The sequence below is a fragment of the Cervus elaphus genome, chromosome 2 (assembly GCF_910594005.1).
Source record: "Cervus elaphus chromosome 2, mCerEla1.1, whole genome shotgun sequence".
Classification (NCBI taxonomy): domain Eukaryota; kingdom Metazoa; phylum Chordata; class Mammalia; order Artiodactyla; family Cervidae; genus Cervus; species Cervus elaphus.
In genome coordinates, this window is record NC_057816.1 from 31,885,988 (window position 1) to 31,913,817 (window position 27,830).

Below are 27,830 nucleotides of genomic sequence, written 5' to 3' on the forward strand. Positions count from 1 at the left end.
GAAGGGGCGGGGCTTCGCTTGAAGACTGGCCGAAACATTCTTTTCCGGGCGGGGCGAGTCGGGGGGGAGAGCGTCTAGCGGAGACCGGCTGAGCAAAGGTGAGAGGTAAAGCGCGGAGCGGTTTGAGAGGGTGTCGGGTAAGTTTGGGGGGCCACTCGTGGGACTGCAACTGGCCACCAGATGGTCGGGAAGCTGAGGAGGGCGAATAAGAAGGAGAAAAAGAGCAGAATAGAAAAAAAAAAAAAAAAATCACAAAAACGATTCTGAGGAAAAATTGGAAAGGGGAAAAGTAGAGAGGTGCCCTGAGTTGGGAATTGGGATGGAAGCTTTGTAATGAAGGAGTCTCTGTGAAGTTTGCTGAGGTACAAATACTGCACCTGCTTGAAAGCAGTGTCTGAGAACTGGGGGACAAGGGCCTGATGGAACGAGACTCTGCCGGGATCTCCAGTCTGAGGAGCTGGGGCCTTGGTAGGAAATCCGGGGTTTGAAGGGACCAGCTCTTCTCAGGGAGCAAAGTTTGAGAGGATTGGGCCCTCCTGAGTTTGCCAGGGTGGAGGGCGAGGGGCCCTGTTAAGGACTGAGATCTTAGGGACCAGTCTCTGTAGCGGAACCAAGATCGAGGGTGGACTAGGACTGCACTGCACCTGGTAGGAAATTTGTTGCAAGGGCAAAAAGTTTGTTAGAAGACAGAGTTCTGCTTCGTTGGGAGAAGGAGTGAGCTTCTTTGTGGGAGCTTCTCCCACAAAGAAGCTCAGAAAAACCATAAGTAATGCAAAGCAGAATGCAGCTTGGGATATAATGTGCATTATGGTTAAAAGTCTGGACTTGGAGTACAGCAAGACTTGAGTCCTAACAGAACCGCTTCGCGACATTGGGGAAGATTTTTTCATTTCTTTGAACCTGTGAAGTTGGGGGGGGGGGGGTGGACGGGGACGGTAGTACCTACATCATAAGATTTTACTGTATAATTCACAATAAATTGATTAGCACAGTGCCCTGGCACATTGTGAGTGAAAGTCGCTCGGTCGTGTCCGACTCTTTGCGACCCCATGGACTGTCCAGGGAATTCTCCAGGCCAGAATACTGGAGTGGGTAGCCATTTCCTTCTCCAGTGGATCTTCCAACCTAGGGATCCAACCGGGGTCTCCTGCATTGCAGACGGGTTCTTTACCAACTGAGCTACCAGGGAAGCCCCTGGCACATTGTAAATACTTAAAAAATATTCGTTGCTACTATTGAAGAAAATCCCTAAAATTTAGATTGAATTCAGTTGTTTGTAATTGATAGTTTACTACTTTGAGCCAAAAATTGCAGTGTGCATTTAAAATTTATATAGTATCTACTTAATAAAAGAATTTCAAAGTATAATATAAATCATAGGACAATTTATAATTAAAGGAAAATAAAGAAATATATGGCATCATCAACTCAATGGACATGAGTTTGAGCACATTCCGGGAGATAGTGAAGGACAGGGAGGCCTGGTGTGCTGTAGTCCTTGGGGTCACAAAGAGCCAGACATGACTGAGCAACTGAACAACAAAAAAAGAAATATATAGGCAAATAATTATATTGGGAACAGAGAAAATGATTACACATTAAAAATTAAATTTTGTTCCACATTTCTAGGTAAAAAAGGGAAGAACCATAACGTTCTATGTCAGACTACTAACTAAGGAAAGAATTCTCATTTATCAAGACAAAAAAAATTTTATATTATAAGAGGAATTTATTAACTAGAATACTGATTCTTAATCCTGAATAATATACCAACCCTTTTTAAAGGAAAAAAATGTTCTTTTAAAATTTACAAATACTCTTGAGAATTCCAGTTTAAGAAGTACTGATTAAATAAAGTCTACACAACAATGTGATTGTACTTCATGCCATTGAACTATGTGCTTAAAAATGGCTAAAATGTTAAGTTTTATGTTATGTATATTTTGCCACAATAAAAAAGTTTTTTAAAAAAGAAAAGTCTCACTTTAGGAATATTTCTATGGTGATGAATTATCCTAGCAAAAGAGAAGTTTTAATTTAATGTGTGGTAAAATGTTATAAGCAACACCAAAATGAAACAGCACTAAACTAAAACATACATTGTATAACACAGGGAATATAGCCAGTATTTTATAGTGAATTTAAATGTAGTATAACTTAAAAATTGTGAATCACAGTGTTGTGCACCTGAAATATATAAAACTATACATCAATTATACTTCAATTTAAAAAAAAAATTAAAATATATTGATAGAACTCTCAAACTCCCAAGAGATACTCTACCTGGGCTCCTGAACTCATCAGTTTTGAAAGATACAAAAATCTTCATAAGATTATAACTTAATTGACCGTAAATGAAAGGCAGGTACACAATATTAATAAAATTGTATCTTTATGAATGAATTTTGATGGGGAAAAAAACCTTCAAACCAAAAGAAAGACTTATATCATTTAATAACACTACCCCTGCCTCTTTCCTTTCTATTTCTTCACTTTCAGCTTTTCCAGCACCTTACCTGCTCTCTTGGGATTGTAAAAATAACTTTCAAAAAAACAGCTTTATATAATTTTTTCTCTTCTCAATGCTGACACTGTTACTCAAGGGGGGCCTGATAAATAAGGTTAGAGTTTCTGCCTTTTCTAATCAAGATTGGCATTAGAACAAAGTCCTTGGGCATCAAAAGTTATATCCACCCAAAAGATAAGAGATGTTTCATTACAAAGCAAGGTTTAGGTCAGATGTTCACTAAGTCTATTCTTAGAAAAAAATAAATAATAAGCACCCATAATACCACATCTCTTCTTTCCTTGGGCCAAAAGAATTTGTGGGTTATGGGGAAGAAAAAAAAAAAAACTTAGTTTTTCATTCAGAATTAATAACCAGTTTATTCAAAATACCAAAAAAAAAACCAACAAATGCTCATCAGAAGAATGGGTAAGTAAATTGTTATATAATCTTTCAACAGACTACTGCTCAGACTGATACACACTGATACATATTACAACATTCATGAATCCCAGAAGCATTTTGGGTGAAAGAATAAAGAAACAAAAGAGTACGTACTTACAATTTCAACAACATGAAGGTCTAACCAATATGTGGGAATAGAAATTAAAAGCTACTTTTGATCTTAGAAGGGGATTGATTAGAAGGGTGCACAAGGGAAATTTCAAGGTACATTCGGTATCATGTTTGGCAAGTTTATACATTTGTGAAAGTCTTTGAACTCAATAATATCTGCACTTAATTGAATATAATTATGCTTTAATTTTAAAATTTAATGACTTAGCCTTCAATTTTCTCAAATTACATTGATAAGAATCTGCCTTGTAACAGAATAATTTACACATATTTCCATCTCACCAACATACTATCTTTGCATTTGTTGCACAATTTTTTTTTAACAGATATTATAAGCCTGTCAAATGTATATTGAGGTGAATTGGATTCGATCATAGAGCCAGTTTGGGAATTCCTAGTTAGTGATGAACAAATTTACTTGGTGAAAGTCGCTTAGTCATGTCCGACTCTTTGCAACCTCATGGACTATACAGTCCATGGAATTCTCTAGGCCAGAATACTGGAGTGGGTAGCCTTTCCCTTCTCCAGGGGATCTTTACTTAGGTTTGTTAAAACTCACTTTTAAAACAATACTTTTAGAAGTATGTGTTATATGTAATGAAAAAGCCAGTGTCAACAGATGTAAGAATCTCATGTTCTTCAAAATAGCTTCTTAGGAAAATATATGAAAATAAGAAGTAATATAAACAAGATTTAATCCAGCCATTTTCTGTTTCTTTCTCTTAATGATAACTGAATTCTCTGTTGCATAGAATTCTATTCATTGAAGAATCACTTTTGGAAGTGTCTTACCATCTTTTTTCTTAAGAGTTAGCATCTGTCTATTCTTATTTCTTAAAAGCATGGATGAAATTGATGAATTATTTCTCAGGTGAAATGATTATTTTTACTGGAAGAGAAATTATGTTGGCTTTTTTGTAGAAATGTATAAGTTTTTCCTAGTATTAATATGGAAGTGCAAGGAACCCAGAATATCCTAAACAGTTTTTTAAATGATCAACAGTGTTGAAGGTTTCACCCTTCCTGGTTTCAAAAAAAAAGAGAAAATTTTATAGTTAATTGCATGTCTTCTCTCTCTAGTGTAATACTAACTGTTCATCAAGAATCATGTTTTATAAACTTATGTCTTGCTCCCATAGAACCAAAAACAGTGTGTTTATGTCCTTTGTTATATAATGCATTTAAAAATGGATTAGTAGTTATTAATATTAGGTAGAAATATCACTTGTTATTGTCTTTATTTGGAGATTAAATACAGTTTAAGGACAGGTATGAGGTACCAAATTAACAAGGGGTGAAAGTGAAAGTGAAGTCACTCAGTTGTGTCCCAACTCTTTGCGGCCCCATGGACTGTAGCCTATCAGGCTCCTCCGTCCATGGGATTCTCCAGGCAAGAATACTGGAGTAGGTTGCCATTTCCTTCTCCAGGGGATCTTCCTGACCCAGGGATCAAACCCAGGTCTCCCACATTGCAGGCAGATGCTTTAACCTCTGAGCCACCAGGGAAACAAGTGGTAGATGTGGTTAATTTTGTGTGTCAGCCTGGCTGGGCTATAGTACTCAGTTAATCCAACCAAACACTAATCTAGGTGCTGCTATGAAGGTGTTTTGTGATCTAGTCAACATTTACAATTAATTGAGTTTTAAATAAAGGAGATGATCCTCAGTACTTTTGGAAGCCCTCATTCAATTAGTTGAAAGACCTTAAAAGGAAAAGTGAGGTTTTCTTGAGGAAGAAGTAACACGTCAATACTGCAGTGACAATTTCTGCCTAAGAGTCAGCAACCTGCCAGCCTGCCCCCACAACTGCATAAGCCACTTCTGTGAAATAAATCTGTTAATATATATGGTCTACTGGTTCTGTTTCTCTGGAGAACCCTGAGTGATACAAGCCCCTTTTAGTTACTGTACTTATCAATGCTAGATGATTTTCTTTTTTTCATTTATTTATTTATTTGGCTGAATCAGGTCTTTGGGGGCATGCGAACTCTTAGTTGCGGCATATGGGATCTAGTTCCCTGACCAGGGATCAAACCCAGGCCCCCTGCATTGGGAACACACAGGCTTATCCACTGGACCACCAGGGAAGTCCTAGATGATTCTTTTTTGAAATGTCTCTTTATTGAGATTCTATATTCATTGAGTCATTGTCACCATAATTTTTAAAACATTACATTAGTTTTAAGTATAGTGATTCAGTGCTTTCACAAATTATACTCCACCAACAGTTATTACAAGACAATGGCTATGATTCCCTGTGCTATAGAAAGTCTGAATTTGGATTCTTCCCCTACATTGTTGTTCTTAGTTTGGTTCTGTTTAGTCACTTGCCTAAACTAAATCTGGAATTCTGTCTCCCATGGAATGTGTAGCCACTGAAGTCTATATTAAGGGCTTTTCTTTTTTTCTTGTTTTGTTTTGTTTTCTTTCTTTTTTTTCTTATTTTCTTTCTTCTTTTTTTCCTTTTTCTTTTCTTTTTTTTTTCTTTTCCCCCTTTTTCTTTTTTTTTTTCTTTTGGTCATGCCATGCGGCTTGTTAGAACTCCCTGACCAGGGATTGAACTTTGGGCCTGAGCAGTGAAAGCACCAAGCCCTAACCACTGGACCGCCAGGGAATTCCCCTTGATTTCATTGTTAATCTTGGCTTCCTAGGGGTCTCCTCTGTGCCTGTATAGCATAGTGTCCAGCCAAAGATTAATCAAAAATTGTGTTCAAACATCTCAAGCCAATAAGAGTTACCCTCTCCACTGATCCAATCTGTGTGCTAGGGAGTACATCCAGTGTTCAGGCTGTTTTCATTTCCTTCCTGGTACTCATATTCTTCTGAGTCCTCCAGAGCCCCATTACCTCTTCACTTTGTATGCTCTGTAGGCTCCATTAGCCCAGACATTTCCATGATTTAGGCCTATTCCTGTCTTTGATGCATATGCTCACAGCCTTTGTTCCACTCTGGATACTAGAAAGCTTATCCAGCACCCTTGGGCTGGATCACCTCTGGGAATTCCTTTCAATCCTGGCCTACTCTGACAATCCAACTGTTAGCTCCAAATAGGCTCACAATAATGTAGAAGCAGAGCCACCTGCCATCCATGTTTATTTGCCATTGAGATCACCAGGTTAACTGATCATGCTCTAAATCCTCTGCCTTAGCAGCAAGACTTGGTTTTCATGTGCTGCCCCAGTCAAGTTGAACCTCTGAGCCAACAGAACTGATGTAGGGGTATGGGTGTACTCCCAGACAAGAACAACAAAATATCTTACTGTTCTTATCTGAAATTCACTAGTTTTCACAAATAGGCATTTCTTCAGTTTGAAGTATGTCTATATTTCTGGAGTGCCAAATCATTATTTTGACATTTTTGTCCAGCTCTACTTCCTTTGGGGGAAAGGATTTGTCAACCTCCTCATTCCATCATGCTGAGGTAAATCTCCACCTTTAATTTTATTTAATTACTTTTTAATTTTTTGGCTGCACGGTATGGTTATGTGTGATCTTAGTTCCCTGACCAAGGATCAAACCCATGCCCCCTGCATTGGGAGTGTGGAGTCTTAACCACTGGACCACCAGAGAAGTCCATTCACCTTTAATTTTATCTTTCAAAAAATATCCTGAGAATTCCCTCCAGAGTCTGAGAGGTAACTGTAGTATCTAGTTTCCATGGTTGGATGAGTCAGGATCCCAAGAATAACATTTTACTTTTTAGGCCTTTACAGAAGAAGTGACAACCACATAAATGGGAAAGAAAGATGCTTCTTAACTCATAGAGGACCAGGGCTTACTATATTTTGTATATAGCATTATATTTTAAAATATATTCTATTTATAGTATAGCTCCAGTATTTTGGAGCTATTTCAAACTTACTTTAAAACTGATTAATTATATTTTTCCTTTAATTTCAGAGTTCAGTTAAGTTCCTTATGTCATCCCCTGAAATTGCTTCGCTCTCATGGGGGCAAATGAAAGTACAAGGCTCTACAAAAATCTATAAGGACTGCAAAGTGTGGCCAGGGGGAAGTCGGGATTGGGATTGGAGAGAAACAGGAACTGAGGTAAGCTATTAGTGTTTGGTTGAAACTGTAAGGCTGGCCAAGTAATTTCCAAACTCCTAAGCCTTAATGACCAAGTTCCAAGTGAAAAGTAGCTATTTCTTTCATTCTCTCCCTCTCTCTTTTTCTCTTGATATAATACACATACCATTAATATCACCATTAAACTTTTAAAATATGAAATACAATTGACTTTTTGTCATAACCTTGCACCATAACTACCATTACTAACTCTAGGACATATTTATCATCCCAAAGGAAAGCCCATAACCATTAGCAGTCACTCCCCTTTCTTCCCTTTCTCCAGCTCCTGGCAACTACTACTTTCTGTTTCCATAGATGTACCTATCCTAGACATTTCAAATAAACAAATTCATTCAGTTCTCTTAAGTACATACCTAGGATTGGAAATTCTAGGTCATATGGTAACTCTGTGATTCACCTTTTGAGGAACTGCCAGACTGCTTTCCAAATTAACTGTACCATTTTACATTATAGATGTTAGGAATGTATGATGGTTTCAATTTTTCTAAGTTCCTCCTCACCAACACTTACTCTTATTTGCTTGGCTTTTGCTTTTATTACACCATCCTAGTTAATGTGAAATGTTATCTCATTGTGATTTGAAATTGCATTTCCATTATATTACACGTCCTCCAGTATTCTCAGTGTACCATGCTCAAAATAGTCTCCATTCTGTGAGTGGAGGTTGGTTAAAAGAAGGGAACCCGCAACTCACCCTCCACACTCACATGGGACTTGGCTTCAGCAATAGATAGCTGCAGGCAGTATCAGAAGCACTGATATCCTGATTCTTCCAGGAAGAAGGTCTTATAGCTGGTAGCACAGACAAGGAATAGCCCTTGACTGTAGCAAACTGAAGTGAGTTTCCACCTCAGTGGACTAGGAGGGGGGAGGCAGGTAGCAGTCTTTCTTAAAGTATCAGATTCTCACCTTTCCTACCAAATATTTCTATTTTTTTCTTAAATACTTATTTCTTAGTTTGCTCTTTCCTCTTTGGGCCTTTCCAAAGTCTTTTAAAAAAATTTATATATTTATTTGGCTGTGCAGGATCTTGGTTGTAGGAACTCTTAGTTGCAGCATGTGGGATCTAGTTCCCTGACCAGGTACTGAACCCAGGGCTTCCTGCACTGGGGTAGAGTCTTAGCCACTAGACCACCAGGGAAGCCCCTTTCCATAGTGTTTGAATGATTGGGGTTAAAAAAAAATCTTTTTAGGTTGTTTTTTGGTTTGTTTGTTTTAATAATTTTAAGCGTGGTTAGTAGAGCTCCTCATGCTCTAATCATGGAAGTTGATCCTTCCATTTTGAAGGATAGTTTTGCTGGATATACAATTTGTGGTTGTCTTTTTCTTACAATACTATGAAAATGTCATCCCACTTTTTTTGATGTTACTGGTTACTAATGAGAAATCAAATGTTATTAAGGTTTCCTTGGACTTGACAAAGTCACTTCTCTCTTGCTGCTTTCAAAATTCTCTTTAGCTTTTGACAGCTTGACTATGATACATCTGTCAATACATGCAGATCTCTTTGAGTTTATACTGCTTGGAATGTATGGAACTTCATAAATGTATAGATTGTTGTTCATCATCAAATTTGGGAAATTTTCACCAATTACTTCTTCAAATATTCCTTCTGCCCCTTCTGTCTCTCCTCATCTGTGAAAACTGTTAGGAGTATGTTATGGGGGCTTTCTGTGTGTTTTTCGTAGAGGTTTTTGGTGTCCTACAGGTCTCTGAGGCTCTGTTCATTGTTTTCATTCATTTTTCTGTCCCTTTTTTCAGATTGGATCATCTCAATTTACGTATCTTTTAGTTTTGCTGATTCTTGCCTACGGTTATGCCCCTTTAGTGTAATTTTCATTTCAATATTGTACTTTTCAGCTCCAGAATTTCCTTTAAAAAATGATTTCTGTTTATTGTTATTCTCTAGTTAGATACATTCTTCTTCTTCTTTTTTTTTAGATACACTCTTACACTATTCTTTAATTCTTTTAATATGTTTTCCTGAAAAATAATGACAGAAGTTTCCTTATATGCTTCAAACCAGTAAGGGTTCTACTTTGGGTTAAGGGGCTCTGTATGCAATTTGGGGTATGCAGTCAACATTTAGCCAGACAGTTTAAAATTCTGCTTGATCCTTGCTTATGAAGACTCTCAAAGTTACCCAGAATTGTGACCGTAGGGCCTTCTCAGGTCATTTCTGGGCATATGCACAACCCTGGACATGTGTATGGCCTTTTCAATACCAAGGTTCATATCTGAGCTTTTCAAAGCCTCCTATAAACATCTCATTTTTGTATTCTTTCCGTGTTAGTTTTTTAGAACCTCTCACTTGCCCTGTCGTCTACTGCCTCAGGCAGCTGCATTGTTAAACAATTGTCTCTGTTTTTGACAACCTTCTCCAGGAGAAAAGATGGTTTGCACTGGTGAGCTCCAACTTAGATCAAGTAAAGTCTATGAGTGGGGTCTTCCATGGAACCACCAGACGGGTTAAATAATGACAGTTCTCTAGGAATGGGCATTTGAAGGAGCTTTAATGCATTATTCTATCTTGGGTGATTGCAAAACTGGGGGTTTTCACTATGATTCCAGGTTTTTGCTATTCAAGGTGACCACAGAAGTGAGAATGGGGTAGTGGGATGTGTTAAAGACCCCATTATTGAGTTATTGTTAATTTCTCCTTTTATGTCTGTTAACATTTGCCTTATATATTGAGGTGTCCCTATTTTGAGTAATACCTATGTTTTTAAATTTGTTGTTTCTTTTTCTTGAGTTGATCCTTTGATTATTATGTCCTTCTAACAGTATTTATTAACTTTTATAATTTTTATTATTTTTTGGCTGCACCACGTGGTATGCAGGATTTGTGTTCCCCAACCAGAGATCAAATCTTTACCCCCTTAGTGGAAACTCAGAGTCTTAACCACTGGAGCACCAAGGAAATCCCAGCAGGCTTTAAAGTCTACTTTCTCTGATATAAGTATTGCTTCTCTGGCTTTCTTTTGATTTCCATTTCCATGGAATACCTTTTATCATTCCCTCATTTTCAATTTGTATGTGTCTCTAGATCTGAAATGAGTCTCTTGTAGGCAGCATATATATGGGTCCTGTTTTGCATCTATTCAGCCAGTCTGTGTCTTTTGATTGGAGCATGTAGTTCATTTACATTTAAGGTCATTATTGATGTATGTCCCTAATACCATTTTGTTAATTGTTTTGGATTTGTTAGTGAGGTCTTTTTTCCCCTTTCTTCTTTTGCTCTTTTCTCTTGTGATTTGATGACTGTCTTTAGTGTTATGTTTGGATTCCTCTTTCTTTTTTGTGTGTATATCAGAGATGTTTGTTTACTGTGAGGCTTTTATATATTTATATATATATATGTACACACACTGCTAAGTCACTTCAGTCATGTCTGACTGTTAGTGACCCTATGGACTGCAGCCCACCAGGTTCCTCTGTCCATGGGATTCTCCAGGCAAGAATACTGGAGTGGGTTGTCCTGCCCTTCTCCAGGGGATCTTCCCAACACAGGGGTTGAACCCACATCTCTTGTCTCCTGTACTGGCAGGCGGGTTCTTTACCACTAGCGCCACCTGGGAAGCCCATATCTATCTATCTATCTATTTATCTATGCTTGTTTTAAATTGTTGACCTCTTAATTTCAAATGCATTTTAGATAACCTGTATTTGTACTCTCCTCCCCTCACAATTACTTTTTGGTGTTTTTTTTATTTTTTGGCCATGTCACACCACACGCAGGATCTTAGTTCCCCAACCAGGGATCAAACTCGTGCCGCCAGCAGTGGAAGTGCAATCTTAACCACTGGACTGCCAAGGAGGTCCCACAATTACGTTTTTTGATATTATATATTTTACATCTCATTGTTTTGTGTCTCTGTTAGCCATTTATTGTGGATACAAATAATTTTACTATTTTTGCCCATTTAACTTCCCTAGTAGCTTTGTGTGTGGATGATTTCCTACCTTTATTGTATGTTTGCCTTTACCAATGAGCTTCTCCATTTCATAATTTTCTTGTTATTAGTTGTGGCCTTTTCTTTCTGCCTAGAGTAGTTCCTTTAGTGTTTGTTGTAGAGCTGGTTTGTTGGTGCTGAATTCTTCTAGCTTTTGCTTATCTGTAAAGTTTTGGATTTCTACATTGAATATGAACAGGAGCTTCGTTGGATAGACTATTATTTGGTTGTAGGTTTTTCCTCTTTCCTCACTTTAAGTGTATCGTGCCACTCCCTTCTGGCCTATGGAGTTTCTGCTGAAAAATAATCTGATAACCTTATGGGAGTTCCCTTGTATGTTATTTGTTGCTTTTCCCTTGTTTTTAATATTCTCTCTTTATCTTTAATATTTGTCAGTTTGATTACAGTATGTCCTAGTGTGTTCCTCTATGGGTTAATCCTGTATGGGACTCTGCTTCCTAGACTTGGGTGACTTTCCTTTCTCAGGTTAGGAAAGGTTTCAGCTATTATCTCTTCATATATTTTTTTCAGGCTCTTTCTCTCTTCTCTTTCTGGGACCCTTATAATGCCAATAAGTGGGTATAATGTTGTCTCAGAGATCTTTTAAACTGTCCTCATTTCATTTTCTTTTTTCTGTTTGGTGGTGGTGATTTCCACTACTCTGTATTCCAGCTCACTGATCCATTTATCTGTTTCATTTAGTCTATTATTGATTTCTTCTAGTGTGTTTTTCATTTTAGTTATTGTTTATTAATTGTTTGGTTTTTCATTTTAAAATTCTTTGTTAAAAACCTCTAATTTCTCATTCTGTGCATCCGTTCTCCTCCAAAGTTCTTTGATCATCTTTAAGATCATTACTCTGAACTCTTTCTTAGGTAGATTGCTTATCTCAATTCTTCCTCTAGGGTTTTATCTTATTCCTTCATCTAAAACATATTCCTCTGTCTCCTCATTTTTTCTACATTGCTATTTGTATTTTTAAGTACGTGGTAGGTTAGTTATGTTTCTCTACCTTGGGAAAAAAGTGGCCCTCTATAGGATAAATCCTGTGTCCCAGAAGTACACTCCACTCTAAAGGACCAGGGGCCAGCTGGTCCCAAAGTAGTGTCTGGCCTGCATTTACAGACTCAGTTTGCAGGCTGCAGGACTGACTGTAGTTTTTCTTAGTTCTGATGTCTGTCCCTTAGAGAGTTAGCTGGGTCTTGGCCCTTTGGTGTGCAGGCTTTGTCTAGAAGCATGTCCTGTGAGCTCAGGAAGTCTACGGGCAGCACCTGTCTGCTGAGAGGTGGGGCCGTGTGCCCAGCCAGTCTGTTGCTTGACCTCAGACATCCTAGCACTGAAGCCTACAGGCTGTTCTGTGGGACCAGGTTTTGATGTGTGAAGGCATCAACCTCCAGGAGAGCTCATGCAAATGAATGTTCCCTGATGTTTCTGCCACCAGGGTCTTTGTCCCCAGGGCCTCCCTCCCCCCACTCTCCAAGAGACCCTCCAAAACCAGCAGGTAGGTCTGGGCCAGTCTTCTATCAAATTACTGCTTTTGCCCTTGGTCCCAGTATGTGTGAAATTTTGTGTACACCCTTTAAGGGTGAAATCTCTATTTCTCTCAATCTTGAGGCACTTCTGTGTTCAAGTCCTGTTGGCCTTCAAAACCAAGTCCTCTTCATGGTGCTGGAATCCTGGACTGGAAGGCCTTACACGGCACTTAGAACTCTCACTTTTGTATGTAAAGATGTGTAACATATTTATTCTCCATTTTGTGGGTGGTGTACCTGGGGAGGTATGGAATTCAATTATATTGTGAGTCCACCCCTCCTAGTGGTCTCATTGTGGAGCCTTCATTTTGAAATGCATGCACTCATTGTTGTGATCCAGACACCTAGTTTATTACCTACCTGGGTCTTAGGAATATTCCTGGGCTGGTAAAAGGAATGGGAGGGCTTTGAGATATAGAAGGGACAGAATAAGAGAAGGCTGAGGAGTAAGAAGCTATAATGTTTGTGAACCAAATGACGCCACTGAATTGTTTCATAAAGCTAGAGAGGTGTAACAGTAGACAGTGGTATGGTTGGCAGTGTCAGTTTACATTTATTTAGTGGACAAGGCATAGCCACTTCAGATACTGAAGCAGGAAATTGATGTGACTGACAATGATTTTCCAGACTATGCATTTAAGATATATTGGAGTACCAATTTATGAGTGTACCACATTGGAGAGATTTTTTTTCTTCAAACATGGATTTAACACCATATACTATATTTTTCCCATATAAGACTTCATGAGTTAATATTACTTTTAACCTCATTCTGCATTTAAGGAAGCTTAGTAAGCACAGAGGTTATATACTTGGAGAGGTACAGAGCTAGAAAAATATGAAATCAAATGGTAAATTCAGGTCAGATTCTAACTTTCTTTTACTCCATCATGATTCTTATAACTTTAACATTAAAGACTATAAAACTGTGACGGTACCATTGTTGATAATAGCAAAATGGGAAAAGTTTGCTGTAGGTTTAGTTTTCATCTTGTTAAGTTTCATCTGTCAGCTGAATACATAAGAGGAGGTGTTCTAGAACTAGTTGAAGAGAGAAGAACTAGGAAAGATGAGAGGAAAAGCTGAGGTGTTGACTAGAACTCATCTGCATAGGAGCAAAAGGACATCAAATCAAAGCTATTACACCTCAGAGTTCTCATCTATAAAATGGAGATAGTAATATTACCTACCTCATAGAGCTGATCTAAGAATTCATGTACTGTGCTAGATATGGTATAGGCATTCAATAAATGAAGCTGTATATTGTTAAGTTAGTAGTAGTGTGGGTGGCTATGAAACAGCAAATTTGAAAACTATTAGGAAGGTGAGAGAGTCAGATTGGGAGTTTGGAATTAGCAGATGCAAATTGGTATATATAGAATGGATAAATGACAAGGTCCTACTGAAGAGAACAGGGAACTATGTTCAGTATTCCGTGATAACCCATAATGGAAAAGAATATAAAAAAGTATGTATATACATATGTATAACTGAATCACATTGCTGTACAGTGGTAATTAAAACAAGATTGTAATTCAGCTATACTTCAAAAAAACTTTAAAAGGTGAAATTTGCACAATAAGGCAGTTTATTAGATTTAGCAGGCAAAAAAGAAGTCTGGCATGGATAAATGGGTACATGGTTGTGCCATTTATTGAGATTGGGTATATGAAGAGGAGGAACAGGTATGTCTGTGTTTGAGACAGAGGCTGGGTGGATAAAATGAGTAATTCTTTGGAATGTGTTGAGTTTGAACTTACATTAGGGCATCTAGATAGAGACTTATAACAAATATTTAAATGGATAGGTCCAGGCACTGTCACATTTTAGCTAGATACCTTAACCAAGTTATATAGCCTGACTGTGTCTCAGTTTAACCATTTCAAAATGGAGGATAATAATGTCTGTTTGTTATGGGTTGATGAAAGAGTAATACATGGGTTGGGAAGAATAAATTTTAAAAATGCATGCCACTTGCCATCATGCAAATTCATTCTTTCTCCCACTCAGTATTTCTCAGTGTAATTCATGGATCTCTTACATCAGAATCATCTAGAGGTTTGTTTAAAAGGCATGTTCTGATCTCCCTCACTCCTCCCAACTACTAAATCATAATGTCTTGAGGATGGGCCCTGGAAAATAATATATTTCACTTGGTTGGTTTGAATACTAAATATGTTCATCTTTGTAAAGCATCTGCCACAGTACCTGTCACATAGGAGATACTTGATTTTTTGTAATTTTTAAAATTTTCTTTTCTTCCTTAGTTACCAGAAAATTATGTGCTTAGCACATAACAGTGCTCTACACTATTAGTTTCTCCCAATATAACTACAGAAATGATCAAATTACTTCTAAAAGTCTTAGAAACACTCTGATTTGTACATCAGATGCTGCTTAATAAGGAATCCTTGAGGGGATTAAGAGCCTAGGAATGTTTAGGGGATTTCTTATTACTTTGGACTACTTCAATTGTTTTTTTTTTTTTTTTTTTTTACTTCAATTGTTTATACCATGAACTGATGGAAGTATTATCTCTAGTTATTTTTTATACTCTAAATATATAGTAGTAGTGCTATTCTTTTTTTTTTGGCTGCACCACACGGCTTATAGGATTTTAGGTCCCCAACCAGGATTGAACCTGGGCCCACAGCACCAAAAGCATAGACTCCTAACCTTTGGACCACCAGGGAACTCCTTTGTTCAGCTGTTCTTTTTAATGAACTTAGTGCTGAACAATAGTAAGTATTTATTATCAGGCCTATAGACCAAGCTGGAGCAGCTCTACCCCCAGCTACAGCTGGCGCGTTGGCTGAGTGCTCCAGCTGTCTCTTATCCACCTTGGACCAGGGAGCTAGCCAGGACCTGATCTTTCTTCATGGGACTATCTGAAGCTCACAAATAATTGCCACTGAGCAAGTATATTTCAAGACTTTGCTTGCCTCAGGTTCACCAATATAAATTTCCATGTCAGTAGGACACAGAAGTATATTCTGCCTACAGTAAGAAGGCAAAAGGGGTGAATATTTGCTGAACAGTCATCCAGACTATCAGATGTTTAGTCATATGTTATACATCTGCATATGAGTTGTTCCTTGGGCAGCTTAAGCCAAACATATCCAAAGCTGATTTCATTTCCTTTTCCCTACCACCACCACCCCGCCCCGAAAATATCTAGGAACTTTCTTGTATGTTTTTCCATAATTCCATTAATGGAATTACTGTCTACACAGTCACCTAGAAGAGAAATATCAGATACAATTTTTATTTCTCCAACTTTCTCCTCCACCACATCCAACGAAGTATATTTGTTGATTCAACCTTGGCAAAGTCTTTCAAATCTGTTCCCTCTTAGTGCCCAGAGCTCTCACCTGGGCTGTGGAATGAATCTCCTACCTGATTCTCCTGCCTCTTATTCTATGTTTTTGAGGTTTATCTTCTATTATAATTTCTAAAACATGAACCAGTCGTGTCACTGCTCTGCTTAGAAAACTTCCAAGGCTTTCCCTAAACCTCAAAACTAAGCAAACACGCCTCAGGATATGGTTTAGGGCCATTAAAAAAAAAAAAAGTGATACAGTTCCAATGTTTTTTTTCAATTTCATTCCCTATAGTTCATAAAACACATGTGAAGGCCTACCTATTCCATACCTAATACCTACTCTCTTAACAAACCTACCATGATCTTTCATTTTCCGTAGTTTTGCTAGCACCATTTCCTTTACTTGAAATGAACTACTCCCCTTTGTACCTGTTGAAACCTTATACATCCTTCAATTCCTAGCTTTTGTGCCGTCTCCTCTCTGAAGCACTTCCTGATAGTCCGTGTGAAAATGAGCTGCTTACCCCATTGTCAGTGTCTCGGCTGTACCAGCTGTGTGGTACTGAGTGGGCACTTACCTGCCTCCCTCATGAAGTGGTGAACTCCCTGAGGGCAGGAGCTCTGCACTTAGCACCGTGCCTGCAAAGGAGGGGCTCAGCAAACAGGGGCTGCATTCACTTCTTCATAATAAATGTGGTTAGAAATCTTTTTTACACTTTGTGACATTCCCTCTGAGGTAGGTTAACGCTGTGATTCCTTTTTTTGATCAGTTTAAAGGGGGTAGGAGCAGATTATATAGTAATTGCAGGATGGAAATATAAAAAAAAAATTATTGTCTTCAACCAGTGTCCTCAAAATAATAATTACTACCACCTACTCCCAAATCTCTACCAATCATTAAATAACTGCTGTTATTTAATGCAGTGCCTGGTCAAATATAGTTTTTCCAGGGTCACACCACTAGTAATTTTTGGAACCAAGATTTGAACCTGAGTCTTACTATAAAGCCTATACTTTTCTCCTATTACATACTGTCCTCACTCATTTCTATCCTAAAGCAATAACTGTCTTATTGGAGAAGAGTTTTCTATGTAGAAACATGCATATGTCTTTCATTTATGTTAGGCTGAAAGGGGGCAAGGAAGAAGATATGACAAAAATGTAAATTTAAAAGAAAACCAGGACTTCCCTGGTGGTCTCATGGTTAAGAATCTGCCTGCCAATACAGGGAACATGGATTTGATCCCTAGTTGGGAAGATCCCACATGCGTCAGGGCGACTAAGCCCCTTGCCACTACTCCTGAGCCAGCACACCCGAGAGCCCATGTTCCGCAACAAGAGAAGCCTCCGCAGTCAAGCCCGAGCACTGCAGCAACTAGAGAGTAGCCCCCGCTCATGTCAACTCAAGGAAGCCACGAGTACAATAAAGACCCAGTACAGCCAAAAATAAATAAGTAAAGCCAAACCCAATTAGCAGGCACCCGAAGAGAACCAGAGGAAATGTGGAAACTTTAAGCTATTTTCCTGATTTTTTAAAATTGAAATATAGTTGATTTTACTGCACCTTTCAATTTTAAATAATATGAGACTTACAGAACAGTCATGTGACTTACGATAAATACCTAGACAACCTTTCTCAAAATCCTCAAGTTGTTAATACTTTGCCATGTTTGTTTTTTCTCTCTCATCAGATGCACAAACACACACATTTCCCCCCAATCATTTGAGTGTACATGGCAGATATTTTAGCATTGCTTTCCTAAAAACATAAACTTTCTCCTGCATAGCCACAATATCATTCTTACAACTAAGGATATTCTCCTTGATATACTAGTATACAGTCTATTTTCATTTCCCCCAAAATGTCCTCAATAGTTATAACTATTGCTGATTTTGTGGTTTTATTTTAATATATAATATAGGCAATAGGTATAAAGTGTAACATAATTCTAAGTCTTGTCCATTTGACCAGACTAAAGGTTCTTGTGCTCAGGACACGGCTACCTAAGGAAGTACAGTTGAGCTGAGCTGTCCCTAACCCTTTCTGCTTTTGTGCTTGTTTTGCTGGTGTTTTCCCATTTGCCTTCTAAACCTGGGTGACATGGAAAGTCTATGTTGAATCTCTCCTTCCCCTTTTTCTATTTTGAAATATTTTGAACCTATATAACAAATTTGAAAAAAATAATAAACACTTGTAAACCATCAGCCTAGATTTACCAGTTTTTAATATTCTGGCACATTTGCTTTTTTTGTCTCTCAGTATCTTTCTCTCTTTCTGAATAACTATATTTGCTGAATCATTTGGAACTAAGTACTGACATTATGACACATAACTCTGAATACTTCAGCTTATATCTAATAAAACAAAGGCATTCTGCCTTATATAATGTTACACTCAAGAAATTCAACATTTATAGAATATAAAATAATATCAACTCCATAATCAAGTTATAACAACTGTTCCAATAAAATAATATCTTTTGTAGCTGGCTTTCGTTTCCAACCCAAGATCCAATGAGGGCTCATGCACTGCATTTTGTTGTCATCTTTCTTTAGTCTATCAGTATACAGATTTATTGATTGAGTATAATTGACCTATAATACTATGCAAGTTCCAAGTACCCAACATAATGATTTTATATTTCTATACATTACAAAATGATCACAATAAGTCTAGTTACTGTTACCTTACAAAGTTTTTATATTATTGACTATATTCCCCGTGCTGCACATTTTATCCCCATGATTCATTTATTTTGTAACTCACCTGTTTCTCTGATCTCCCCTACCACCTCCCCTCTGGCAATTACATGTTTATTTTCTGTGTCTAATTTCTGTTTTTTGTTGTTGTTGCTTTTGTTTGCTCATTTGTTTTTTTTTTTTTTTATATTCCACATATAAATGAAATCATTTAGTCTTTGTTTTTGTCTGACTTATGTCACTTAGCTTAATACCCTCTAGGTACATCCATGTTGTCACAAATGGTTAAGATTTCATTCTTCTAGTGTTTTCATTTTCTTTGCAAAAATACACAGAAGTGGAACTGCTAGATCGTATAGTACTTCTATTTTTAATATTCTGAGGAACCTCCATATTGTTTTCCATAGTGGCTGTACCAATTTACATTCCCAGCAGTGTACAGGGTTCTCTTTTCTCCACATCCTTGCCAACACTTGTTATTTGTTGTCTTTTTGATAACAGCCACTCTGACAGATCTGAAATGATATTGCATTGTGGAATTCTCTAGGCCAGAATACTGGAGTGGGTAGCATTTCCCTTCTCCAGGGATCTCCCCAACCCAGGGATTGAACCCAGGTCTCCCACATTGCAGGATTCTTTACCAGCTGAGCCACAAGGAAAGCCCAAGAATACCTGAGTGGGTAGCCCATCCCTTCTCCAGCAGATCTTCCTGACCCAGGAATCAAACCGGGAGGGATCAAATCCAGGTTTCCCGCATTGCAGGCGGATTCTCTACCAGCTGAGCCACAAAGAGAGCCCAACAGACACATGAAAAGATACTAATAGCTTTCCTCCAAGAGAAAACAATTAAAATTTCCATAACATCAACATGTTATGGAAAGCCTCCTAAAGAAGAGGAACAAAGACACTCACTGAAGGAAGACAGCCTTAGTGGTTTGCCCAAGGAGACTGATGAAGCAGAGGGGGAGCTGGTGGCAGAGGATGGCTCAGTGACAGGCTGACGCTGCAGTCACAGGCCTCTACACAAGGCTGTGAGTAATCACTCGCCAAGGCCTGGAGCCACAGGCTGCTGCAGTTATCTTTCATGTCACCCTGTACATTTCACCCTGAGCCTGCAGTAAAGCACGCAGCAGCCAAATTGGGTTCCACTGATCCTGCAACCCTGCTGGGCTCCTGCTGTCCCTAGTCTCTGAATCTCCAGAGGATGACGGTTTTGCACTCTTTCATGACCTTTCACTTCACTGAGCAGTGGGCTTGTTTCGTTATACTAGCACGGTCAGCTCTGACAGCCTAGGAATCACCGTGCTCCTCAGAGTAGATGCTATTCTTTGTTAAATGAAGGAATCATTCAGTATTTCAGATAAATGCATTTACTTAAGGCAAGTGAAGCTCTCCAACTCTGAATTATAATTCTGTTAAATATTTACCTTGGTCATTGTCCCAGAACAAACATTTTAAGTTCTTTGTATCGTAACTGTTCAGCTCGGGGTGGTTCTAGGATTGATCACAGAGCTGTGGAACTAGAAAGAGCATGTAATCCAATTGTTTTACATTCTTTAAGACCCATATCAGAGGCTTCCCCAGTAGCTCAGTTGGTAAAGAATCTGCCTGCAATGCAGGAGACCAGGTTCAATCCTTAGGTCGGGAAGATCCCCTGAAGGAAATGGCAACCTGCTCCAGTACCCTTGCCTGGAAAATTCCATGGACAGAGAAGCCTGGCGGGCTACAGTCCATGGGATTGCAAAGAGTCAGACACAACTGTTTGAGTAACTTTCACTTTTAATCAAGTGAAAAAAATCCCCATTTTTCTTTTGCCTTTTAAAAATGTATAAACCTAAATTACTTCAGAAATAGAGACTCTAATCCCTGGTCTATTCTGATCTCTGTGGAGAACAGGGCAAGCTGGAGGCAGAGACACTGTTCAGAGCCACCTGGGCACTAGCTCTGCATCTTTGCCCACTGTGAGGAAGTAGCCTTGCTGCTCATCAGTTTGGTTCACTTTGACATGCAGCTGTTCTAATTTACAACACTGATATTCCCTTAAGCCTTAGTGTTAATTCCTTAGGAAGATGTTGATGAAGTCAGTCAAAATATAAAAAGGTGTTAGTGTGAGAGCCTGGCTACGTTATCTGCTCTGGAACACTCACTGGCTGAGTGAAGAGTGTCAGCAGTAGCTGCCCCACCCCACAGGGACTCAAGAGACAGAGCGCGAGCCAGCAAGGATGTGCTGCGTCTGCTCCTGCTTTGTGTAGCCACCTGGCTTCTGCTAAATGTTGTTTCCTTGGCTAAATAAATCAGGAAGCAGTGAGAACCTCTGTGTGCCTATATATGTTCTTTTCCTGCTCATCTATAACCTACCTATAGTTAAAAAAAAAAAAGTTTATTTGGAAATAATTTCAGACTTACAAAAAGCTACAGGAATATTAGAAAGAATTCTTGGACTCTTCCAGTGGTCAAATGGTTAAGACTCCATGCTTCCATTCCGGGGGCACAAGTTCAATCCCAGGTCCCCCAGTCAGAGAAGTTCTACATGCCATGTGGTACAGGCAGGAAAAAAAAAAAAATCTCATTTTACCCAGATCCAAATGTTAACAGTTTATCATATTTTTATAGATATAAACCTTTATTTTAATCTGATATCCAGTTATGGAATCGGATGATGGTGGTGATTGAGTCGCCAAGTGTGTCCAGCTCTTGCAACCCCATGGACTGTAGCCGGCCACGCTCCTCTGTCCATAGGATTTCCCAGGCAAGAATATTGGAGTGGGTTGCCATTTCCTTCTCCAAGAGCTTATCATATTTTATCATCCTCTTCTCCAATAGACACTTTTTTCTGAACTGTTGTAGATATTCTATTTAGGAGTAAATACACACAGGTATTTAACTAAATTCGAAGGGAACTGTCCTTAGGTAAAGGACATTAAGAAAAACTAGGACCTTCTCACAACACAGTGATGAAAATCAGGAAAATAACATTGATACAGTAATATTATCTAATATACAGGCCTTATTAATATTTTGCCAGTTTACCTAATACACGTGTTACATTTGTCATACTAATAGAATCATACAGTATATAGTCTTTCGGGACTTACATTTTTCACTCAGCATAGTACATTTTGTGTGCTGTGTCGCTCAGTCATATATGACTCTTTGCAACTCCATGGACTATAGCCCAACAGGCTCCTCTGTCTATGGGGATTCTCCAGGCAAGAATATTGGAATGGGTTGCTATGCCCTCCTCCAGGGGATCTTCCCAACCCAGGGATGGAACGCAGGTCTCCTGCATTGCAGGCGGATTCTTTACCATCTGAGCCACCAGGGAAGCCTATAGGTATCGATGCTTTGTTCCTTTTCTATTGTTCAGTAGTAATCCATTCTTGGATTATAACAGAATCTGTTCGTGAACATTTGGGTTGCTTCCAGTTTGGGAGTACTACAAATAAAACTTCTATAGATGACTGTAGTTAACAGTGCTATATGATATATGTGAAAGTTAAGACTAAATTCTAAGAGTTCTCATCACAAAAGAAAAAATTATTTTTTGTCTCTATATGAGATGATGGATGTTAACTAAACTTATTATGGTAATCATGTCATGTTATGTAAGTCAAATCATATGCTATACACCTTGACTTATACAGTACTATTTATCAGCTATATCTCAGTAAAACTAGAAAAAAATCTAGAGTAGGATATCTTGCTTCTAACTAGGAAATAAGAGTTAACAATGCCCCCCACCCATAAAAAGCTGCTGTGAAAGTTCATGTACATGTTTTTGTGTAAATGTTAGTTTTCATTTCTCTAGGATAAATACCCAGGTGTGTGATTGCTGAATCACATAAGCACATAGTTAAGAAGATGCCAGACTGTTTTCCTGCTAGAACATGAAGAAAGTCATATGCAGTCAGACTGGCGAGACAGCTGAGAACTTACAGATGGACCATGTTAAGGAGTTTGGCAATTATTCTAAGAGCACGGAGAAGCCAGTGAATGCTATTAAGCAGAGGAGACATTTGAATGGTTTTGTGTTTTGCAGATTCCTCTAGCTACAGTTTGCCCTACAATTCCTCTAGAGCAACTTGAAGAATGGATAATTGGAAAGGGCCAAAGTGGTTTTATGGACACCAGTTAGAAAGTTACTGCAATAGGCTAAATAAGAAGTAATGGCAGCTTAGACCAGGGTAGTGGCAGCAGAGACAGAGACGAATGGACAGGTCCAAGAGATAATAAGCGGAATTCCCTGGTCCACTGGCTAAGAATCCAACTTCTGATTGCAGAGGGCTCGGGTTCAGTCCCTGGTCAGGGAATTAAGATCCCATAGGCTGTGCACTATTGCCAAAAAGAAAACTAAAAAAATGAGATAATAAGGAAGTAAATTATTCTGTCCACTCTTTTAGGGAAAATGTTTAGTATTTCAACATTAATGTTTAGCTGTAGGCTTTTCTTAAATGTCTTTTACCGAAGGACAGTTCCCTTCTAGTTATTTTTAAAAAACTATTTTATTCATTTGACTGCCAGGTCTTGGTTGTGGCATGTGGGATCTAGTTCCCTGACCATGGATGGAACTCAGGCCCTGTGTTGGGAGTGCAGAGTCTTAGCCACTGGACCACGAGGGTAGTCCCTGTAAGTTTGTACCTCGTAATCCCCCTCATTTATTTCACTCATCTCCCCCACCACCTCCCCTCTGACAACTCTGTTTATTCTCTGAGTCTATTTCTGTTTTGTTTGTTCATGTTTTTAGATTACACATCAGTAAGATAATATAGTACTGGTCTCTGACTTATTTCTCTAAGGATACCCCCATCTAGGTCCATCCATATTGTCATACATGATGTTATTTCATTCCTTTATGGCTGAGTAATATTCCATTGTATATACGTGTACCACATCTTCCTTTTTAAATTAATTTTTATGGGCGTATAGTTGCTTTGGGCTTCCCTGGTGGCTCAGTGGTAAAAAATCCACCTGCCAATGCAAGAGACATGGGTTCAGTCCCTGGGTTGGGAAGATCTCCTGGAGAAGGAAATGGTAACCCACTCCAGTATCTTGCCTGGGAAATTCCATGGACAGAGGAGTCTGGTAGGCTACAGTCCATGGGGTCGCAAAACAGTCGGAGACAACTTGGTGAGTAAACAAGAACGCAGCTGCGTTAGTGTTGTGTTAGTCTCTCACTGTACAGCAAAGTGAATCAGTCACTCACAAATGTAAACCCACTCTTCTTTAGATTTCCTTCCCCATGAGGTCACCACAGAGGGCGGAGTAGAGTTCCTTGTGCTCATTAGTTATCTGATTTATACATAGTAGTGTGTATATGTCAATCCCAATCTCCCATTTCATCCTACTGATCCTTCCCCCACAACATGTGGTCATTAGGATTAGTTCTTTCAAGTTTCAACAAAGTTGCTCCTTAGTTTATAGTATTCTAATGAAGTGCCTTAAACTAGAAGGTTAACTTGTTTCTGTTCAAGTCCCAACTCTGGTACTTAGTGATTTGTGTCATCTGGTATATATTTGTGATCTTTAGTTTCTTTATCAATTATACAAGAATAGATGCTTTTGTGCTATTATGCAGAGCACATGGAATAATTTCTATAGGTGTTTTATGAAAACTGCAACTATAAACATGTAAGATATTATTTCAAGATTTAATTTAAAAAATACTTATTTGTTCTTCTTATACCTTTATAAATTTCAACCCTATCTCCTCTAAAGCTTTCTAGACTGAAAAACTCTTCTGTCTTTGGCAAATCTGTTGTCTTCTTGGTGTTTTAGCAGCTCTTTTCTAAACTACCTCTAACTTATGACTAGAATGTACCCCTTCCACAGCCACCGCATCAAGGCATATTCCAACTCATACTTCAAGATGCAGTTAGAACAACACGTCTTCCATGACAGTTTTCCACTCATATTTATTCACTCCCCAGTAGTGGGCTGGCATTTACCAAACTTTTAACTCCTGTATCCCCCTGGCTGATGTGGGAGCAGTTCAGAAGCCACCATCCTCTAATGTTAGCTTAATGTTCATTAATAACCTTACCTTAAATACCCCTGGGAGAATCTGGGAAGACTTTACAGAGTGACAGGTATTGGTGGGTTTTAAGGCATCAGTCCAAGTTTTCCTGGAGTCAAGCAGGAAAGCAGCTCAGCACACGGAAACAGAATGGCACCTTCCAACTTTTGGCATGGTGTGTGCACATGCTTTCTTCTCCCACTTCCTCTCTTTCCATTCACCCATCACTCACACTCCAGTCAAACGGAACTACTTGTAGTTCACTAGGTTGCTCTTTCCCCTGAGCCTTTTAGTTCACGCTGTTCCTGTGTTTGGTATGCCTTGTTCCCCTGATTTCCTTTAACCTGGCTAATTCCTGTTTTTCCTTTAAGTGAAAGTTGCTCAGTCATGTCTGACTCTTTGCGACCCCATGGACTATATAGTCCATGGAGTTTTCCAGGCCAGAATACTGGAGTGGGTAGCCTATCACTTCTCCAGGGGATGTTCCCAACCCAGGGATCGAACCCAGGTCTCCTGCATTGCAGGTGGATTCTTTACCAGCTGAGTCCCAAGAGAAGCCCAAGAATACTGGAGTGGGTAGCCTATCCCTTCCCCAGCGGATCTTCCCAACCCAGGAATCAAACCGGGGTCTCCTGCATTGCAGGTGGATTCTTTACCAACTGCGCTATCAGGAAAGCCCATCTCAACTTAAATGTCACCTCCTCTGGGGTGTCTTCCCTGACCCCGTGGCCTGACTCTGCAAGTCTGAATTAGGTTCCCTTTCTCTATGTTCCCACAATACCCTGAACTTACTTCTTTGTAGCACTTGTAAAACTACTGAAATTTCTTTGTAGTTTTCCACATTTTTTCACTAGACTTAGAGCTCCATAGGGCAGCTTCTGTTATTCCCAGGGCCCAGGTGATACTCTGCATAGAGTAAACCTCAGTAAACATTTCTTCAGTGAATGAATGAATTTCACAAGAATGCTGACTGCAAAGAAAGATTTGGAAAGCTGGCAGCTGACGAACATTCTCTTTCCACATCCAGCATTCTCCTGGCGTGCAGCCTGCAGACGTGGAGGAAGTTGTGGAGAAGGGTGTGCAGATCCTTGTGATTGGCCGAGGGATGAGTGAGGCCTTAAAGGTTGGTATGGGGAGCGCAGCGTTCCTGAGGACTTTCAGTACTCTCTCGGGTCCTTACCTTTCTCTTGGAAGGTCAATCTATGTATCATGCACCCCCATTTTTGCTGAGCCAGTGGATGGCCCAGGATGAAGGAGTGGCTGAGCCTACTCTTCCTCATCAGGGTTGGTCTCTCCAGTCTCGACGTAACCAAAGGCTGGTGTTGTTTTCAACCATTTTCTAGAAATTCCTCAATCTTGGAAATTTCTTAAGCTCTATAGCTATCAATATTTGGCTCTTCAGAGTTTTATAGTATCTTTCATTACTTACAGTATTTAAAATTTTTCTTTTCTTGGGCACATTGAAGTTAAGTTTTTTTTCCCGTTTTCAGAAAAAAGTTTGTTTTTATTGTACTTACAGAAATAATACATGCTTGTTGTGAAAAAGAGTCAACACAGAAATGTAGTATTAAAAAGGTGAAAGATCCCCCTTCCTAGTCACATGTGATGTACATGTAACTGCGCCAATTCTCTCTACTCATCTACTAATATATACTCACTTATGCATACTGACATCCATGCTTTTACATAAACAGGATCACAGTATATAGACTGTTCTGCAACTTTTTATTCATTTGTTATTGCATTATAGACAGCCTTTCACATAAGTTTATAGAGATCTACTTCATTCTGTCCCTTATAGACATGTCCTAAAATCCAGTTCCTTACTGATGAAGGTGCCTTTCTATTTTGTAATCTAGTTTTTTTTCCCCCCTCCATTAAAATGACTCCTATCCATAAGGCTACTGTTAATATAAAACTGTTCAAATATATGAAAAAGTAATATAGGACATTTTAAAAACATTTCACTGAGAGTTCCTTCTAACAGAGTTGAATTAAAGTCTATTTAAAATAATATTCAGGACAAGTCAGAGTTGAGAAAATATCCAATAATAGCTGCCACTATTGAGAATCTTTTATATAAATTCATTCACAACTATTTATTCAGCACCTTCTGTGGGTCAGACACTGTTTGAGTTTCTGGGGACAACAAGGTAAAAAAGGTTCGTGGCCTCATGAATAATAAAGATGTAGACAATTTCAGATCATAGTAAATGCTGTGAAGAAAACGATGACTTCTGAGGGCTGTTCTAAATGAGGTGATCAAGAAAGGCCTGAGAGCACATTTGAGCTGCAGTATATGTACATTCATAAAACTTCATCCTCACACCAATACTTGTGGTTTTAAGTATTATTACCCCATTTTATAGGGGAGGAAATTGCAATGACAGGCTTTCAAAAGGTCTCTTGGTTATTGCATGGCAAAGTTAGAATTTAGACTTAGGTTGGATTGACTCAAACATTTAACATTTACATGCTAGACATTTTACATACTTTAGCTGAATTTTTCTCATACCAACCCTGTGAATTAGGTGGTATTACCGCTATTTACACACATGGAAAAAAAGGCTCAGAATATTTAATCACTTGCTGAAGTCACACTGCTAGTAAAGACTTAAACTCAAGACTGGCTGGCTCCAAAATCCATGCTCTTTCCAGTTTCCATTTCACCCGAGCTGTGTGCACATATTGCAGGATACTTCTGTCAACCTCTTAGAAGACACTTTGACTCCTTGGGCTCACTGCCAAATTTTTGGACTGGTGACATGCTGGGTGATTGGGGAGTGTCAGTTGTCAGTGTCCAATTCTGTGGAATATATTTGCCTCGCAGCAGGAAAGGAAACCCTGGGGGCCTTTCACCCTGATTTACTCTTTTCCCTTCTTCCCAGGTACCCCCATCAACCGTGGAGTACCTCAAGAAAAAAGGCATTGATGTGCGGGTCCTCCAGACAGAGCAGGCAGTGAAGGAGTATAATGCCTTGGTTACCCAAGGCATCAGGGTGGGAGGGGTCTTCCATTCCACCTGCTGATGGAGCCTTCAGAGAATAAATGACTAAACAATGACGCCTGAGACTGTCACTCTTCCCACTCTCCACTCCAGCCTCCCTAGCACTTGAGAACAGCTGCCTGTACCAGG

The 27,830-nt window shown here is 38.9% G+C and overlaps 1 protein-coding gene across 3 annotated transcripts; it reads left to right on the top strand.

Annotated features, from left to right (window-relative positions):
- On the top strand, window positions 1–27,757 carry AAMDC (adipogenesis associated Mth938 domain containing). 3 transcript variants are annotated; one of them, XM_043875518.1, is made up of 5 exons: window positions 1–98; window positions 6,983–7,132; window positions 12,569–12,628; window positions 25,722–25,817; window positions 27,583–27,757. In XM_043875518.1, the coding sequence occupies exons 2-5, from the start codon at window positions 7,001–7,003 to the stop codon at window positions 27,721–27,723; spliced, it is 429 nt and encodes a 142-aa protein (XP_043731453.1). In that variant the 5' UTR covers window positions 1–98; window positions 6,983–7,000; the 3' UTR covers window positions 27,724–27,757. The 3 variants fall into 3 exon arrangements, with proteins under 3 accessions (XP_043731453.1, XP_043731458.1, XP_043731446.1); XM_043875523.1 differs by having other exon boundaries at window positions 13–137; XM_043875511.1 differs by lacking the exons at window positions 1–98; window positions 12,569–12,628 and adding an exon at window positions 6,489–6,503.
- Window positions 27,758–27,830: the final 73 nt, after the last annotated feature.

What these genes read in the sequence shown, in the direction of transcription:
- AAMDC (XM_043875518.1), top strand. Translation starts at nt 7,001, where the DNA reads ATGTCATCCCCTGAAATTGCTTCGCTCTCATGGGGGCAAATGAAAGTA. An exon ending in AGACCCTCCAAAACCAGCAG is followed by an intron (nt 12,629 to 25,721) that starts GTAGGTCTGGGC and finishes TTCCACATCCAG; the next exon opens with CATTCTCCTGGCGTGCAGCC. An exon ending in GGATGAGTGAGGCCTTAAAG is followed by an intron (nt 25,818 to 27,582) that starts GTTGGTATGGGG and finishes CCTTCTTCCCAG; the next exon opens with GTACCCCCATCAACCGTGGA.